Raw genomic sequence first — 18,670 nt, forward strand, 5'->3', positions numbered from 1 at the left:
GCAGCCCATTCTATATTTCTACAGGAAATAGGGTGTCATTTGGGCCCTGAACAAAAGTAGTAGACTATATGGGGAATAGGTGCCATTTGGGACATAGGCAGTCTAAACTAAGCTGAAGCTTATTTGAAAAGAACAGCCAAACACCACCTGGATAGATAAGACTGTTTTATTAGGAGACTGTTACTATAAGAACTTGTTTCTCTGTTGAGCTAGTTAGAACGGTGGACCACCATCACTTCTAAACCTCCTCTGGCAATGGTTCGGCGGGCAGTTTATTCAGCACGTCCTTCTTCAGTGGGCCCTGGAGGTCAAAAGTCACAGCAGGGTCAACAGAAGTCCAGTATTAAAGGAACAGGTTCACCCAGACATGGGTCATGTCAGCTGAGAGCGAGGGTAATATCCCAAATGGCACACTATATAGTGCACTACGTTTTACCAGAGCACTATGGGTGCCATTTGGAACGCGTTAGGGAGCGCACCACTCCACCTCGTTCCCCATCATGCTCTAGTCCACATCCCTTTAATTCCACATCTCAATTCCCTTTACCTTATTTTTCTGAGCACTATTCAGAATCCAGCTAATACACAGCCAATTACACAATTGTCATAGCATTAGATCACACCAGGGGGTCAAGCAAAATAAAAAAAGTTTAAAAAGTATTGTTTGTTGAAGATGTTGGAAAGATACAGGGTTTGACAGGAACAGGTATTCCAACAAACACGGGAAAATCTTTCATCACTATTCCTGTACTATCAATGACTAGGACAACAGTCATGCTGTAGTCACTTTCGATACAGGGTGTCCGCCTCCACCCCAACCTACGCTGTCCCTACATAACCCTACAGCCTTCCCCTTTACTTACCCACACTCCTCCCTCCATCACTAACATGGTGCGTCAGTCCCACTCCTCCCTCCATCACTAACATGGTGCGTCAGTCCCACTCCTCCCTCCATCACTAACATTGTGCGTCAGTCCCACTCCTCCCTCCATCACTAACATTGTGCGTCAGTCCCACTCCTCCCTCCATCACTAACATGGTGCGTCAGTCCCACTCCTCCCTCCATCACTAACATGGTCCGTCAGTCCCACTCCTCCCTCCATCACTAACATGGTCCGTCAGTCCCACTCCTCCCTCCATCACTAACATTGTCCGTCAGTCCCACTCCTCCCTCCATCACTAACATGGTCCGTCAGTCCCACTCCTCCCTCCATCACTAACATTGTGCGCCAGTCCCACTCCTCCCTCCATCACTAACATTGTCCATCAGTCCCATTTCTCCCTCCATCACTAACATTGTCCGTCAGTCCCACTCCTCCCTCCATCACTAACATTGTCCGTCAGTCCCACTCCTCCCTCCATCACTAACATGGTGCGTCAGTCCCACTCCTCCCTCCATCACTAACATGGTCCGTCAGTCCCACTCCTCCCTCCATCACTAACATGGTCCGTCAGTCCCACTCCTCCCTCCATCACTAACATTGTCCGTCAGTCCCACTCCTCCCTCCATCACTAACATTGTCCGTCAGTCCCACTCCTCCCTCCATCACTAACATTGTCTATCAGTCCCATTCCTCCCTCCATCACTAACATGGTCATTCAGTCCCACTCCTCCCTCCATCACTAACATGGTCCGTCAGTCCCACTCCTCCCTCCATCACTAACATTGTCCGTCAGTCCCACTCCTCCCTCCATCACTAACATTGTCCATCAGTCCCACTCCTCCCTCCCTCACTAACATTGTGCGTCAGTCCCACTCCTCCCTCAATCACTAACATTGTCCGTCAGTCCCACTCCCGCCATCACTAACATTGTCCGTCAGTCCCACTCCCGCCATCACTAACATTGTGCGTCAGTCCCACTCCTCCCTCCATCACTAACATTGTGCGTCAGTCCCACTCCTCCCTCCATCACTAACATTGTGCGTCAGTCCCACTCCTCCCTCCATCACTAACATTGTGCGTCAGTCCCACTCCTCCCTCCATCACTAACATTGTCCGTCAGTCCCACTCCTCCCTCCGTCACTAACATTGTCCGTCAGTCCCACTCCTCCCTCCGTCACTAACATTGTGCGTCAGTCCCACTCCTCCCTCCGTCACTAACATTGTGCGTCAGTCCCACTCCTCCCTCCATCACTAACATTGTGCGTCAGTCCCACTCCTCCCTCCATCACTAACATTGTGCGTCAGTCCCACTCCTCCCTCCATCACTAACATTGTGCGTCAGTCCCACTCCTCCCTCCATCACTAACATTGTGCGTCAGTCCCACTCCTCCCTCCATCACTAACATTGTGCGTCAGTCCCACTCCTCCCTCCATCACTAACATTGTCCGTCAGTCCCACTCCTCCCTCCGTCACTAACATTGTCCGTCAGTCCCACTCCTCCCTCCATCACTAACATTGTCCGTCAGTCCCACTCCTCCCTCCATCACTAACATTGTCCGTCAGTCCCACTCCTCCCTCCATCACTAACATTGTCCGTCAGTCCCACTCCTCCCTCCATCACTAACATTGTCCGTCAGTCCCACTCCTCCCTCCATCACTAACATTGTGCGTCAGTCCCACTCCTCCCTCCATCACTAACATTGTGCGTCAGTCCCACTCCTCCCTCCATCACTAACATTGTGAGTCAGTCCCACTCATCCCTCCATCACTAACATTGTCCGTCAGTCCCACTCCTCCCTCCATCACTAACATGGTCATTCAGTCCCACTCCTCCCTCCATCACTAACATGGTCCATCAGTCCCACTCCTCCCTCCATCACTAACATTGTGCGTCAGTCCCACTCCTCCCTCCATCACTAACATTGTCCGTCAGTCCCACTCCTCCCTCCATCACTAACATTGTGCGTCAGTCCCACTCCTCCCTCCATCACTAACATTGTGCGTCAGTCCCACTCCTCCCTCCATCACTAACATTGTCCGTCAGTCCCACTCCTCCATCACTAACATTGTCCGTCAGTCCCACTCCCCTCTACAATGATTCAGCTCACTCCCACATCCATCCACAGCCAGCGGGCCCTTCCACCCAGGCCCAAACCCAAACCCAGCCGGTACCCACCATGAAGGCCCTCTTCTCCTGGGGGGTCTGGAAGTGACCGTAGCCAAACTTGGATGTGGTGTCGATGAACTTGAGGTCGATGGTCTCCTTGGACTTGCGTGATGTGTGCACTAGCATGGACTGTGAGAGAGAAGCACATGACCACACACACACGGTTAGAGTTCAACACAAGGTCAAATATATCTCATGCTTTTACATCCCCAACTCCTATGGTCATGTTGTCCTCTCTGGCATCAGTGGTTTGATTCCTTCACTATTATTCAGAAATTAAAACATCATACATCATCTGCACAGAGGTAGTTGTCACTAACACATGGGCACTGTACCTTTCTCAGGGTGAGGACACGTTTCTTACAGCCGATCACACAGCCCTTCAGCATCAAGAAGTCATTTTTCACGTCACCATAGTGGGGGAACCCTCCCTACAGACAGACAACAGGAGAGGCTGGATTAATAATTACAGGTTAAACGAGTAGTACACCACATTAATGGCCACAACCTGCAATACATACTCTATTATAGTGCAAATACTGGCCATATACCCATCTTGCATGTCAGGCCTCTACGTTTGGCTTTACAGTGTGACATCAGACAAAGCTGGTGTTCAAACGAGAGGATGCATCACTTCATTAAAACCTCCTAAGGATCCAATGATATGCATATTCTTGATACCATTTGAAAGGAAACACTTTGAAGTTTGTGGAAATGTGAAAGGAATGTAGGAGAATAACACAATAGATCTGGTAAAAGACAATACAAAAAAAATAAGAAAAGAAAGGCATAATGTATTATTCCAGCTGAGGTGGAATTTCAATTTTGGCCACTAGATGGCAGCAGTGTATTTTCAATGTTTTAGGCTGATCCAATGAACCATTGCATTAATGTTCAAAATGTTGTTTCAAGACTGCCCAAATGTGCCTAATTTGTTTATTAATAACTTTAAGTTCAAAACAGTGCACTCTTCAAACAGCATGGTATTATTTCACTGTAATAGCTACTGTAAATTGGACAGTGCAGTTAGCTTAACAAGACTAAGCTTTCTGCCCATATAAGATGTCTATGTCCTGGGAAATGTTACTTACAACCTCATGCTAATCATATTAGCCTATGTTAGCTCAACAGTCCTGTGGATGGGACACGATCCCGAAGAAGTTTGAACCAACCGTAAGAATTAGAATGGTTACCATGTTATAGCACATCATTTCCAGGCTCAGTACCATGTCAATAACATTATACTACCATGGGCGTGATAGTCTTCTGGGTGGTGTCGTAGTTAGTGGAAGCGTTGTTCTTGATCACTTTGCCATCCTGGACATGGATCCCTTTGCCAATACGGTAGATCTGTAGACCAGAGTAAAACACTGAAACAGCATGATGGTGGTGAACCTCAGTCTAAGCAGTACAGTATGAACCTCTACGTAATTAGTCACAACAGAACCCAAACTAGTTCCAGTTGAATACGCAACTCAAACATCCACACAGATCGTTCATTAACAAAGTATAATATATTTAGAAAACTATTTTACAAAGTAGTCAGCCCCTTTGAGGTCAAAACACCTATTTTTCAAGGAACACTTGGTCAACTGATGAATGTCACATGCCCATCTCATCTAATGAATGTCACACGCCCATCTCATCTAATGAATGTCACACGCCCATCTCATCTAATGAATGTCACACGCCCATCTCATCTAATGAATGTCACACGCCCATCTCATCTAATGAATGTCACACGCCCATCTCATCTAATGAATGTCACACGCCCATCTCATCTAATGAATGTCACACGCCCATCTCATCTAATGAATGTCACACGCCCATCTCATCTAATGAATGTCACACGCCCATCTCATCTAATGAATGTCACACGCCCATCTCATCTAATGAATGTCACACGCCCATCTCATCTAATGGATGTCACACGCCCATCTCATCTAATGAATGTCACACGCCCATCTCATCTAATGAATGTCACACGCCCATCTCATCTAATGAATGTCACACGCCCATCTCATCTAATGAATGTCACACGCCCACCTCATCTAATGAATGTCACACGCCCATCTCATCTAATGAATGTCACACGCCCATCTCATCTAATGAATGTCACATGCCCATCTCATCTAATGAATGTCACATGCCCATCTCATCTAATGAATGTCACATGCCCATCTCATCTAATGAATGTCACATGCCCATCTCATCTAATGAATGTCACATGCCCATCTCATCTAATGAATGTCACATGCCCATCTCATCTAATGAATGTCACATGCCCATCTCAACTAAATGAATGTCACATGCCCATCTCATCTAATGAATGTCACATGCCCATCTCAACTAATGAATGTCACATGCCCATCTCAACTAATGAATGTCACATGCCCATCTCAACTAATGAATGTCACATGCCCATCTCAACTAAATGAATGTCACATGCCCATCTCAACTAAATGAATTTCACATGCCCATCTCATCTAAATGAATGTCACATGCCCATCTCATCTAATGAATGTCACATGCCCATCTCATCTAATGAATGTCACATGCCCATCTCATCTAATGAATGTCACATGCCCATCTCATCTAATGAATGTCACATGCCCATCTCATCTAATGAATGTCACATGCCCATCTCAACTAATGAATTTCACATGCCCATCTCAACTAAATGAATGTCACATGCCCATCTCAACTAAATGAATGTCACATGCCCATCTCAACTAAATGAATGTCACATGCCCATCTCAACTAAATGAATGTCACATGCCCATCTCAACTAAATGAATGTCACATGCCCATCTCAACTAAATGAATGTCACATGCCCATCTCAACTAATGAATGTCACATGCCCATCTCAACTAAATGAATTTCACATGCCCATCTCAACTAAATGAATTTCACATGCCCATCTCAACTAAATGAATTTCACATGCCCATCTCAACTAAATTAATTTCACATGCCCATCTCAACTAATACATTTCACATGCCCATCTCAACTAATGAATTTCACATGCCCATCTCAACTAATGAATTTCACATGCCCATCTCAACTAATGAATTTCACATGCCCATCTCAACTAATGAATTTCACATGCCCATCTCAACTAATGAATTTCACATGCCCATCTCAACTAATGAATTTCACATGCTCAACTAATGAATTTCACATGCTCAACTAATGAATTTCACATGCCCATCTCAACTAATGAATTTCACATGCCCATCTCAACTAATGAATTTCACATGCCCATCTCAACTAATGAATTTCACATGCCCATCTCAACTAGAGCCTTGGTGCTGCGGACCTTCTTGTTGAGCTCTGTGCGGTGGTGGTAGCCCTTCTGGCCGGCACGGGCGATGGTGTAGCCCACACGGGAAGGGTGCCAGGCTCCGATACAGGCCACCTTACGGAGGCCTTTGTGAGTCTTCCTGGGCAGTTTCTTCACTCCCCAACGACTGGTCACACCTGACAACCAATAGGAAAACCAGTAGGAAATGGGTTACGCCACAGGACCAGCCAATAGAATAGCTGAATAGTAATATACCGTCAGTCAGCAGACATTGACATGCATCTTTTACTAATTAGATTATTATTAGCAAGTAGAAAAACTCTGGGTCTTTGGGCCATTCTGTTAGATCTAGAGACATGTCTCAACTTTGGAGATATAACCAATGGTACTGCCATGTCATTAATGTCCATATAGATTTCTCCCACTCATCCCCAGGCTGAGTGACAACTCATATGGTCATTCTCAACAACAAAAATCTCTGGCATCAGTGGTTTGATTCCTTCACTATTATTCAGAAATTAAAACATCATACATCATCTGCACAGAGGACATTGTCACGTTTGGTAGCAAGACAGAACAAATGAGTGTGAGATCTGTACCTAGGACTATCTTCTACGGTGACCCTTTTACCTCGACGACCGAGTACCTCAAAACCTCTTACCTTTCATCCCATGACCTTTGGTGACCCCGATGACGTCTATCATCTCGTCCTGGTAGAAGACTGAGGACACAGGGACGGGCTGCTCCAGCTTCTCCTTGACCCAGTCCACCTTCTCGGAGATGGTGCCGCCGTTCAGCTGCACCTCCATGATATGGGCCTTCTTAGCTTTGAGGGGCAGCAGGCGAATCTAGAGAGACACAATTATAAATGTACAGAAGCCAGCAAGATTCACACACACAACTTTAGTGCCGCCACTCCCATCACTTCCACACTGACTAAATATGATTTATTTTAGGATTCAGTCTGATCCAGGATTAGCTTCCCTTTCCCCAATCCTACCCATTATTGGGGGAAATGTCAAGATCAGCGCCTGGGGCAGGATTGTCAAACTCATTTTGCCCCGGGAGCCGCAGTCGGTCTACAACGACATCCGGAAGGCCGCACTGAATTTTGTAAAATATTTACTTGCCACCAATTTGCAAAAATGCATCCTCTATCCAGCCCCTCCAATGCTCACTCTGTCTAGCTTTAGTTTTAGTCATTTTAAAGCTTGTTTTCCTACACACAAATCTAAAATGATATATACAACATTATTGTTTTATATATCTATACACCCGCGGGCTGTATGTTTGACAGCCCTGGTGTAGAGGCAACTTCACCCTACAGTCCTGTGAGTCATCAGTCAGGTCTCCGACAGCCTCGTCTATTTGTGCGGCCTTGACTCATATGGTCATGTTTTTCTCTCTGGCATCAGTGGTTTGATTCCTTCACTATTATTCAGAAATTAAAACATCATACATCATCTGCAGAAAGAGAAAAAACATCTGCCAAATGTGATAATAAGAATTATCAAGACCGCTAGAACAGATCTGGAACCAGGCGAATACTCTCACTGGAGACATGATTCACATTGCTCTATCCCCACATCTTACAGTAATCATATCACTGCTTCGACAAACAGACACAATACCCTGAATTCAATCAGTAACATTGAGTAATGTTTGTTGCCAACACAAACTTTCCTCAAGCGCAGTCGAGGTACTGCTCCTCACAGGAGTATTTTTAAACTGTAATTTGAAACTCCATACTCTAGTACTCCTCTGCATGTGTGCGTGCGAGAGAGAGAAGACATTTGTTCGCAACGCGGGCCTTGAGATTAGGGAAGGTTTTCCCCCCTTTCAGTTGCCATGTGACTGGTAGGAGCTGGGTAGGCTATAACTCAGACAGCCGTGCCCGTTCTGAAGGGAGGTCCTTGGGGTGGAGACAGATGAACCCCAGGGATACCACCAGCCAATAGAAACTCACCGAGGATAGGAGTGGAGGATTTCTGTTGGATCACATGATTGATAGGAGGGTTCTATGTACCTGAGTGTGGATGAGGACCCGGATGGATGTGCAGTATTTCTTCATGTTATTAAAGTCCTTCTCCAGCTGCTTCTTGCCACTCTCGTCTGTCCACTTCTTGGCATACTTGGTGAATGCCTTCTTCTTGCTCTTGTACCTGGAAGAGTTTACATACAGGGTAGAGATTGAAAAATAATCTCTTGTCATATGTTACTTCCCCCTCCTTCTCTGGCATCAGCGGTTTGATTTCAACACTATTATTCAGAAATTAAAACATCAAACATCATCTGCACAGAGGTCAGTCACAGTCTCTACTTCAATGTGCCCCACCAGCTTTTGTAGAATCTGCGCTTGCACTCGTCACTGAGGTGCTCGGCGAAGATGGTCTTGAAGGACCTCAGGCCACGGACTGTGTCGATGTACCCAACAACCCCCACCACCATCACAGGCGGAGTCTCGATGATAGTGACCGCCTCCACAGACTCACGTTTGGCTTGCTCTGTTGGGAGAGGAGATATGGGTCAGTTGCCACAAAAATAATAAAGACAAATGGCCTGTGTGTAGCCTACAGGAGGAACGACAAAGTGTCATATCAATGTCAGAGCAGAATAGAGGATTGAAAACAGAGCTGGGCTCTATGGTCAATGCCACATGTTTTCTCTCTGGCATCAGCGGTTTGATTCCATCACCATTATTCAGAAATGAAATCATACAGCATCTTCTCAGAGATCCTTGTCTAGACAGGACAAACAGATCTGGGACCAGGTCTAATTGTCTCATGGCTCTTACTCCTGGTTCACATATACATTGTTCTATCCAAATCTTACATCATCCCACACTGTAAGGCAGACTGTACATACTCAGGCCAGTGCGGTGCACCTCACGCAGGATGTGGGTCATGCCGGCCTTGTAGCCCATGAAGGCGGTGAGGTGGACGGGCTGGCTGGGGTCGTCCTGGGGCCAGCTGCGGGGCTTCCCCCGGTGCTTCTTGCTGCGCTTGCAGGGCAGGAAGCCCATGTGCCCATGGCGGGGCGCGTGGAATTTACGGTGAGACTGGGAGGGAGCGAAACAGATGTTCACGTCAATTAACTTCTGATAATGCTTCAAGGGCTCTAAAACCCCAGGTTATTGCTGGGCTTTACCCTTGATAAAGTTGACTTCGATGTCTACTTTTTACATTTCAGTTGAATTCATATCACCCTTCTCTGAAGTGTCAAACATGGGTTACTAGATCTTGGCTCTAAACAGAACTAGAACTAGTAATATAATAACCTACAAGGATTAGTGAAAACAAGTACAATATAAACTAATAACTTATCAATAACAGAGAAAACAAAGCACAGGCTGGTCCCAGACTAGACATAACACATTAAATGTAAATCCAGGACACTCCAATATGATACATTTGGTATGGTTACATAATGACAGAGGGCAAACAGGAAAGTAGGGTGGTTGGTCGGGTTAGGTGTATAACGCCAACGTCTAGCAAACTAAAGGTGGCGAGTACAAATCTCACAAACAACTTTTACATTTCAGCTAATTAGCAACTTTTTAACTACCCTGCAACTACTTAACATGTTAGCTAACCCTATTGAGATATATATATTATATTCTTTTTTTGCTCCTTTGCACCCCGGTATCTCTACTTGCACATTCATCTTCTGCACATCTATTATTCCAGTGTTTAATTGCTAAATTGTAATTACTTCACCACTACGGCCTATTTTTTGCCTTACCTCCCTTATCTTACCTCATTTGCACACATTGTATATAGATTTTTCTATTGTGTTATTGACTGTACGTTTGTTTATTCCATGTGTAACTCTGTGTTGTTTGTGTCGCACTGCTTTGCTTTATCTTGGCCAGGTCACAGTTGTAAATGAGAACTTGTTCTCAACTGGTCTACCTGGTTAAATAAAGGTGAAATAAAATGTTAATAGAAATAGCCCAATTCCTAATATCTTAACCCTTTGCCTATCTAACTTTAGCCACCTAGCTAGAATTTGTAACCTATCATATGTTTTACAATTTAAAATTCACATGTTCCGAATTTGTAACATATTACACGAAATGGGTGATGACAACAAATTAATACCTACCATATGAAATGTAAAATATTACACTAAATGGAGTGTCTCGGAATTTACGTACAGAATAAAATGAAATGCTCGGGGACCAAGTTGAAGAACCAGGGGTAATAGCCCTGAAGAATCCCCAAAATCACCTCCTCCCCATTCGTACCGTCAGTAACCCACACATCCTACGTGTTTATGACAGACGTCTTGTCTGGATTAGCTCGGTGACAAGAACAGGTGTCAGGAAGAGGCCTAATGGCTGCATTCTGACAATGAATGGCCATGTTGTGTGCCCTGTCAACCTCAGAGCTTCAGTAACGGCTGCTCAAGACAAGTGTCTGTGTGCTGAACAGCCTATACACTGACTAATACAGGCAAAGAGACGGTCTTGAGAAATTTAGTGACGATCAAGATTCATTAGCCATCAGAACACATGCAGAGTAATAGTGGAACATTAATTTTACAGGGATCAACATACCCACACTAGAAATATGCCTTCATAAGCTGACTGAACAGACTAATCCATTTCTGTGACAGCAAAAAAATTAAGAATATTCTTGCAAATGGACCAATAATGCAAGCATTGTACATTTCTGTAGAAGGATTTGAAAGAGACAAAAACCTGGGGAAAAGGTGTTGCATTGAGGTCAATAGATTAATTTCTGTCCACATGAAACAAATCCTTCATTATTCAAACCAAGTTAGTAGCACAACTAATGGGAAATATTTCCTATACAGCATTCATTACAAATTAATAGTTGAGAAACTCAAATAAAGAAAACGTCTCTAAAAAGTCATCGTGACTGCAATGATTCTGAGGTAGCCGAGAAACAACAGCCAGGATATTATCGATGTTGAGGCCATGTGCAAAAAGCACAACGCCATTGCCCTCTTGCACATGGCATACTGAGAAAGAACAGCGAGCACGCAACGTGTTCAACAAGTTGTCTTAATACTCAACAAAACACAACAGAAACTTAAAATCAAACCATACACACATAAACAAACACACAAACAGAGCCCCTGACCGAAGTTAGTAGACTCCAAGGTGCCCTTCAGGTTAGAAATATAGAAAAGACAGCAGGACCACTGACCATGTCTGTGTGTGCCGTCCAGGCAAGGGACAGAAAGAGATAGGAACAAGTGCTGATGTCAGAGTCATACTCAAGATGTTACTCTGTGCAAGGGCTCTAATTTGGTGGCTGGCCCAGTTAAGGAGCCGTATTCATTTTCAAACAAGACCAGGGCTGCCAGCACTGGCTCATGGTGGGCCTCTGGTGGTGGGTCATGTGGTGGGGTGCCCAGACAACTGGCTGCAGACATCTGTGGGGAGAGAGAGACATCTACTGTTTATCTACTGTTACTGTACAAATTCATAACATGATTGGGAGGAGGACTTAGTATATGTAGGCTTAAAGGCTCTTATGAAGATTGAATGCATGACAAGGTTCAAGGGTATTTATTAGTCACTTTTACGAGCTAATAAACATGACATGTTTCCCCAGCGCAAAACACATGATTGTTTTTAAGCTCAAAATAGCAAAAATATAGGATAATAACAATAGCTATTCAAACCGCTAAATTACTTCATAATGCAATTGTTTTTCTGACAACTATTTACCAATTTTGAGACAGAACTGTCGGTCACCGCAGAGTACAATACGACATATCTAACGAACGAGCTAGCTACATGCAGTAAAAATATTCATGGAACGCAAAACGTGTGGGACAGAACAAAGGACACATTCTTTGGCCCCAATTCAAAATCTGAACCAACAAAGTGGATATTGGTCAAATCCATCATAATTTGTGTGTTCCAACAGGTAACTAAAATCCGAGCCTGATATAATTGACTATTTTCGCGGCATAATATTTCAAGTTCTCCTTCTCTGGGTTAGAAAATAATTGGGCTAAATGCTAACCCCAGTTCTTAGAAACTGGTAGCATAGCTAACGTTAGTCATATAGAAATAGTTTTTTTGGTGACGATATTACTCCCATTTTTACCCAAACATGAGTGTCAAATACACAAAAATAGTCTTAATGTAGGCTAATTTGGATTGGCGGCAACGAGGAGATTCTGGATCTAGCTAAAATTATCACCCCCACGTGGCACATGCGTAGCGTTTTCATGGCATTTCTATTGTTTTAGTCGAACTCTTTACTACTTTAGATAGCTAACTAACTACCTGATCTAGTCACGGGAAAATACCTCAATTTGATAATCGTAACACTTCTCATTAACAGTTTCATTAATACAACTTACTGTAACAACTCATTCTCTTCAGCTCACCACCCTCAACTAGATTTGCGCACACTGATGACTTTCTGGACGTTTTTTCGTAATTTGATGTTTTATATGCCACCTTGTGGACTGGAAGTTCATTGAATTAGAACACACCAGAGATCAGTATATAATGACGAGATCCCAAAGGCGGGAAGGCAGACGCCAAGTTTAGGTCCAAAACAAACCCATAGAAACGCTTTGGTCTTGTTTTGGACATATTTGGGTTCAGGGTCGCCTCTTCCTCTCTGACCACACATTTTCTCTGCGCTGAACTTTTACCTTCGACCTCTGCTTGAAAAATGAAAGAAATGTAAATGTAATATTCGAGATAAAGGGTGTAAATAAAATGTATACATCGTTTTTTGGTAATCTTACTGAAATGTTATTTATGTTCACCATATTACATGTTATACTTACTTCTGACCTCCAACGCCATGTTGTTCCTCCTACGCATGCGCAGAAGCGTAGAAGAGGTCGAATTCAATAAGTTTATTTTTGTTCTTTAACAAAAGACAGCAAAATGCCATCGGACTATGATAAAGATGCGTATCCAGAGCCTCCCCGCCAGACTCCCATCGTGGACAAGCAGACGACCCTTCCCAACCCAGCCCTGATTTTGACTAAACTCTTCTATTATTCCGTGGACCTCCCTGTCACCACATTCAGAGGTGAGCTAGCTAGCTAAGCTAACGTTTTGGCAAATATTTTGAACTAACCCATCTGTGGGGTTGCTAACACTAGCTAATGTTGGATATCTAGCGAGATACATGGAGACAGACCATGGCATTAAACATTTATAATGATAGAGGATTTCAAATGACAGATGTGGAGTTCAGAGAAATTGTTTCAGTTAGCTTACTAGATAGGGTTAGCTGTCAAAACTAGCAAGTGTTGCGGTTATGCTTTCTACCTAGCTCGGTAGCTATGTGTGTTGCAGTTTTAGTTTATTCAGGTGTAGTGCATAATGTTGCATGCAGCGCAATGCACTAGACACTAGCTAGATACTACTCATTAAATATCATATTACTGTAATTCAGGGTCTAGAAATGCATCCTTCACCTCTTTCCAGTAATATCACTGATCTAACATTGGACTGGAAGTTCCACATAGCTTTCACCAATCCTTTCATGTGAAATCAGTCAGCAATACGACTCCTTAAGTACTTTGTACCACATGATCAACAAGAAGTAAATGTTGACATGTTCCCCTCATCTCTCAACAGAACTTGTGGAGGGTATCCACTCTGGCAACAAGTACAACTACTACCACCAGAAGTTCCGCCGTGTCCCAGAGCTGACCGAGTGCACAGAGGGAGACTACACCTGTTACTATGAGGCTGAGATGCAGTGGAGGAGAGATCAGTAAGTATTCCTCTTTCAAGCTCGAAGGCCACAGTGCCTCTGGCTTTACTTTCCTCCCAATGAAGGTCGTTAAGGACATAGTCATGGTTTTCCAGTCTGAAATAAAGTATTGTGTGAAAACCAGCAGACACTGGTCCTCCAGAAGTTTGACACCCCTCTACACCAACTCTCATCATGAGGAAAAACCCATTGACTGGATTAAATGACAAGACATACTGTAAAAAAAAGTAGACCATCTTATCCAGAGCGACTTAGTTAGTGCATTCATCTTCAAATGGCTAGGTGGGACAACCAGTCATATTAAGTCATTTTCCCTCAAAGTACCTATCAGCAAAGTCCGCTAGTAAGAGGGGGAAAAGTCAAGTGCAAGTTCACGAAAGGCTTTCCACATCTGTTGTATGAAAAGTCTGATCCGCATCAATTGGTTACCGGGAAGTTGACCTTACATAGTTTGTCCAAGAGATTAATGTTCTGTGGTCAGATATGATAGGACAGTTACAGGCTGACTACACCGCTCGCTTTGCGTGCGTTGCAAAATAGATTTAGAAATCCGTTATTCAATTATTGCGCCAACGAGTGTCTGCGTTGCCAAGGGCTAAAATAGAAATTAAGTTCTGACACAGATCAGAAGTCCTGCCTCTCCCATCTCCTCATTGGTTTATAGAAGCAGGTACCCACGTGCCATCTCATCACTGGTTATACCCACGTGGGTGACTGAAAGACGAACGAGGTCTTGCACCTAATTTATGAAAGTTGCCAATTGCAATATAAAGTCAAGAGAAGAAAAAGCCTGGAAGGAAGAGAGATGATTAGAAACGATTCGGTTGACCGTTTTATGTGTGGATTAATTGGCGGAGTAGAGGACCTTGTGCATTTCAGACAAAATAACAACTCAATGTTTATATCCCAGGACAAATTAGCTAGCAAGTGCAAGCTAACTAGCTAAATTGCCATAAATGTTTAATGTTTTTCGACCTATCCCCAAATTAATATAATTGGTTCAGAGTTTTTGATATTTTAACCTGCATTTGGTGTGGGGGGACAAAATACATTTGTGCACGATGGCGCACGCGCACAGCCGGTTTGGGTTCCGTGTTACCCACTGCTTTTAACCATTCATCGGCTTGTCCTGTTTAGTGAATTCACAACCACCCTACCCTTGTCCCTAACAGCTGTCTGTTGTGTGTGTGTCCCTCCCCCGCCCGCCCAGTAAGGTGGACCAGGAGATTGTGAAGGTGGTCCAGGAGCGTCTGAGGGCCTGCCAGCAGAGGGAGGGTACCAGCTACCATCAGAACTGTTCCAAGGAGCTGCAGCAGTTTGCAGACGTGGCCAAGGCCTACCAGTCACGCTGTAAGTACCACTCACTCCAGTCATGCCTCAATTACAATTCAGGGTTGTAAATATGGCAGTAACACTGTTGATAGCATGTTCCATGTTCCAAGAATGACAGCTAGGCCTATGCGTCGCTCGAACCTCCAACCACTGACAGCACCCGTTATTGAGTCTGCAGATGTATGTTTTAATTTCTGAATAACACTGATGGGAAAAAAAAACTCATGCCAGAGAGAGAAGATCAACAGACCCAAACCAAACCTGGAAAAATGAAGGTTACATATGTAACCACGGTTATGGGAGCTATATGGATCACGCCAATATATTGGTATCACTTCGCAGCGGAGGGATACATCCCAGGTGAGGATTTACAGATTTACTCCCGTGTAAACCTGTGTAACGGCTAGGGTCCGCCCCCATATATAGACCCCATGGCCGTGACATGTTATCTACATAATTTGAGGCCCCTCTAGCACCGTAAAAGATTGGAGTGATCCATATAGCTCACATAACCGTGGTTACATACGTAACCTTCGTTATGTTTCACTATATTGGATCACTCAAATATTTTGGTGTACCAGATTAGTCAGTGCTAGAGGGACCTGGCCAGCCAGCGGCGAAGTCCCAGCGTGGGACCAAGACGCAGGGGCCGTCATTGTGGAAGAGGGGTCCCGGCACATCCCCGGAAGGGGAGGCGACGCCCAGGACCACTGAACCAACCGCAGAGGGAGGTGCCACATTTACCCGATAGTACCTAGCAAAGGTCCACGAGGAAGCCCAGCTGGCCGCAGCACAGATATCAGTGAGGGCACTCCTCGCAGTAGAGCCCAGGACACACCAACACCTCGTGTTGAATGTGCCACCACAGATCCCAGCTAGGCGATATGCTGTCGTAATCGTTTCCTCGATCCAGTGAGAGAGCCTCCACTTTGATAGCCCAGCCCCCAGGACTCTCGTCATAGCAGACAAAGATCTGGTCTGTTCTCACTGACTGTGTCCGCTCCACATAGGCAGCCACAGCATGCCGGAGAGGAGGGTCATAAGCAGACAGGATAAAAGGGATGTTCACATGCCTGTCTGACAGAACCTTCAGGAGGAATGAAGGGTTGGGACGGAGATATGTACTCCTCCCCCCGGGGTCCATCCGGTAGCACTCAGAACTTACCGAAAGAGGATGGAGCTCAGCCACCCTCTTCATGAAATAATCGCTACCAAGAAAGCCACCTTCATAGAGAGGTGTTTCAGGGAAGCAGACTCCAACGTTTCTCTGCCAAAGCTGCCAAGACCACATCCAGATCCCAGCTCGCCATTGAGTGGGTCCTAGCTGGGGTCCTAGCAGGGGACAAACCCCCTTCATAAACCTGGAGACCAAGGGCTGGCGCCCCACTGACCTGTCCATCCACCCCACATGACAGGCAGATATAGCAGCCAAATACCCTCTCAGTGTAGAGGCTGTGAAGCCCTCATCCAAGCGAGACTGCAGGTATTGGAGGACATAGTGCACCCCGCATGACTTGGGCCAAATCTCAATACTAGTGCACCAAGAGCAGAACAACCGCCAGCGCAACTGGTATGCCGCGGTTATAGCAGGCGCCCTAGCGTTCTGCATGGTGTTCATTACACCCTCTTGTAGTCTTAACGTGGACCATTGGTGCCGTTCAGTGGCCAATCCCACAGACTGAGGCGGTGCGGCCTCCGATGCCACAGAGTTCCCCGGCCTGAGACAGCAGGTCTGGTCTCGGGAAGTTGCCATGGTGTCCCAGACAACAGCGACAGGAGAAGTCTGGGCCAGTATGGGGCCACCAGAAGCAGATGATGCTCCTGGTCCTGTCCAGCACAGCCTGGATCAGGGGAAACGGGAGGGAATGCATAAAGCTCCAGCCCTGGCCAATTGTGAGCCAGAGAATCCAAGCACAGAGGCCCAGGTGGCTCCGACATGGAGTACCACAGGGGGCTGTGCGCATTGTCCAGGGAGGCAAACGGGTCCACCTGCGCCCTCCCGAACTTGTGCCACAGGTGCTGCACCACCTGGGGATGTAGGCTCTAGTCCCAAGGTGGTGGGCCCTCCCTTGTGAGCATATCCTCTGCCACATTCAGGATGCCCAGAGAAGGAGTTCCCGTGCCATAAGAGAGGGGCAGTGCGACCTCAGTCCACCCTGATGGTTGATGAAAGCCACCACTGTGGTGTTGTCCATTCTCACCAGGACATGTCTTCCCTTCAGATGTGGAAGGGCCAGCAGTACAGCTCTAGGGTGCTCCAAGGGTGTAGCCAACAGCCGCTGGCCACCCTGCCCTTAGTCACACCCCCCCAGCCGAATTGGGAGGCGTCTGTGCTGACCAGCTCCCAGCGGCACATCCTTAGCATCTCCACCCCACCTGAGAGAAAGGAGTGACAGTGCAACCTCAGCAATGAAGTGTTGCGGTCATGGGGTCTATATATAGGGGTGGACCCCAGCCATGACACAGGTGTACACGGGAGTAAATCTGTAAATCCTCACCTCGGATGTATCCCTCCGCCGCGGAGTGATCCAATATAGTGAAACATAACTTCAAGTGTCAGTTGTGTTCAGTAGTAAACATTTCGAAACTTAAGTGCTGCTGCCCGAATGTTTTTCAATATAAATCATTTCATGACACCTCCAGGGAAGAATTTCCTGCAGTGGAATGCAGAAATGTTAAGGCTGTGAGGCTACTGTTCCATTGCATTGTCAAACTGTTGTCCTTCCTCTGTTGTAGATGGGGATCTGGGAGCCTACGCCAGCTCAAGGAAATGTCTGATGAAGCAGAAAGACAGGATGATGGCGGCCGAGGCAAAAGCTTAAACAATATAACCCCTATGTTCCAAGTCTCTCTCCTATGTATGAAATGTAGAGTAAATGTTTATTGCGAAAAAATAATTGTCCTCATTGTATTGTTTAGCTGTAGTAACAGACAACTTTTTTGAATGAGCTGCATTTACCCTTGACTCCAGCAGTTTTTAGCCATCTCCAGAACTCAAACCATTCTTGAATAGGAACTGTTGAGGTCTAGTCCCGCTGGGCTGCAAGTACACTGCCACAAGTAGTACTGAATCTCAAAGTATTTGATTGCCCGTCCCTGCTTCTCACTTGATCAAAACGCATTGGGGTCTGAGTGGAAAAGTCTTGAATACAAGAAATGACACATTTGGGATTCATCTTGGTTGAATTCAAGTCCAGCAATGTGAAATATGCAGCCATGATTAAATCTACATGATAGCACATCTCAGATGTTCAT

General features: G+C 45.4%; 2 protein-coding genes and 1 non-coding gene across 3 annotated transcripts; 1 reads left to right on the forward strand and 2 right to left on the reverse strand.

Annotated features, from left to right (window-relative positions):
* Nucleotides 1-148: 148 nt before the first annotated feature.
* Nucleotides 149-12,828, reverse strand: LOC110486872 (60S ribosomal protein L3). The gene is made up of 11 exons (XM_036938978.1): nt 12,702-12,828; nt 11,531-11,759; nt 9,222-9,414; nt 8,692-8,860; nt 8,383-8,518; nt 7,018-7,204; nt 6,372-6,532; nt 4,301-4,402; nt 3,388-3,483; nt 3,062-3,181; nt 149-301 (listed from the first exon to the last, which is right to left on the reverse strand). Exons 2-11 carry the CDS (start codon nt 11,531-11,533, stop codon nt 239-241), a joined length of 1,230 nt encoding a protein of 409 aa, XP_036794873.1. The 5' UTR covers nt 11,534-11,759; nt 12,702-12,828; the 3' UTR covers nt 149-238.
* Nucleotides 675-800, reverse strand: LOC118937907. The gene has a single exon (XR_005035316.1). It is a non-coding gene; the product is annotated as a small nucleolar RNA SNORA71 (small nucleolar RNA).
* Nucleotides 12,829-13,139: 311 nt separating the features above from the next.
* Nucleotides 13,140-18,654, forward strand: LOC118936240 (NADH dehydrogenase [ubiquinone] 1 beta subcomplex subunit 10-like). The gene is made up of 4 exons (XM_036938982.1): nt 13,140-13,390; nt 13,945-14,083; nt 15,294-15,433; nt 18,152-18,654. Exons 1-4 carry the CDS (start codon nt 13,243-13,245, stop codon nt 18,235-18,237), a joined length of 513 nt encoding a protein of 170 aa, XP_036794877.1. The 5' UTR covers nt 13,140-13,242; the 3' UTR covers nt 18,238-18,654.
* The last annotated feature ends 16 nt before the right edge of the window (nt 18,655-18,670 follow it).

The sequence above is a fragment of the Oncorhynchus mykiss genome, chromosome 12 (genome assembly GCF_013265735.2).
Source record: "Oncorhynchus mykiss isolate Arlee chromosome 12, USDA_OmykA_1.1, whole genome shotgun sequence".
Taxonomy (NCBI): Eukaryota; Metazoa; Chordata; class Actinopteri; order Salmoniformes; family Salmonidae; genus Oncorhynchus; species Oncorhynchus mykiss.

What these genes read in the sequence shown, in the direction of transcription:
- LOC110486872 (XM_036938978.1), bottom strand. An exon ending in GCACAGAGCTCAACAAGAAG is followed by an intron (nt 4,403 to 6,371) that starts GTCCGCAGCACC and finishes TCTGGTCTACAG; the next exon opens with ATCTACCGTATTGGCAAAGG. An exon ending in AGAAGACTATCACGCCCATG is followed by an intron (nt 3,484 to 4,300) that starts GTAGTATAATGT and finishes GTCTGTCTGTAG; the next exon opens with GGAGGGTTCCCCCACTATGG.
- LOC118936240 (XM_036938982.1), top strand. Translation starts at nt 13,243, where the DNA reads ATGCCATCGGACTATGATAAAGATGCGTATCCAGAGCCTCCCCGCCAG. An exon ending in CCCTGTCACCACATTCAGAG is followed by an intron (nt 13,391 to 13,944) that starts GTGAGCTAGCTA and finishes ATCTCTCAACAG; the next exon opens with AACTTGTGGAGGGTATCCAC. An exon ending in CAAGGCCTACCAGTCACGCT is followed by an intron (nt 15,434 to 18,151) that starts GTAAGTACCACT and finishes CCTCTGTTGTAG; the next exon opens with ATGGGGATCTGGGAGCCTAC.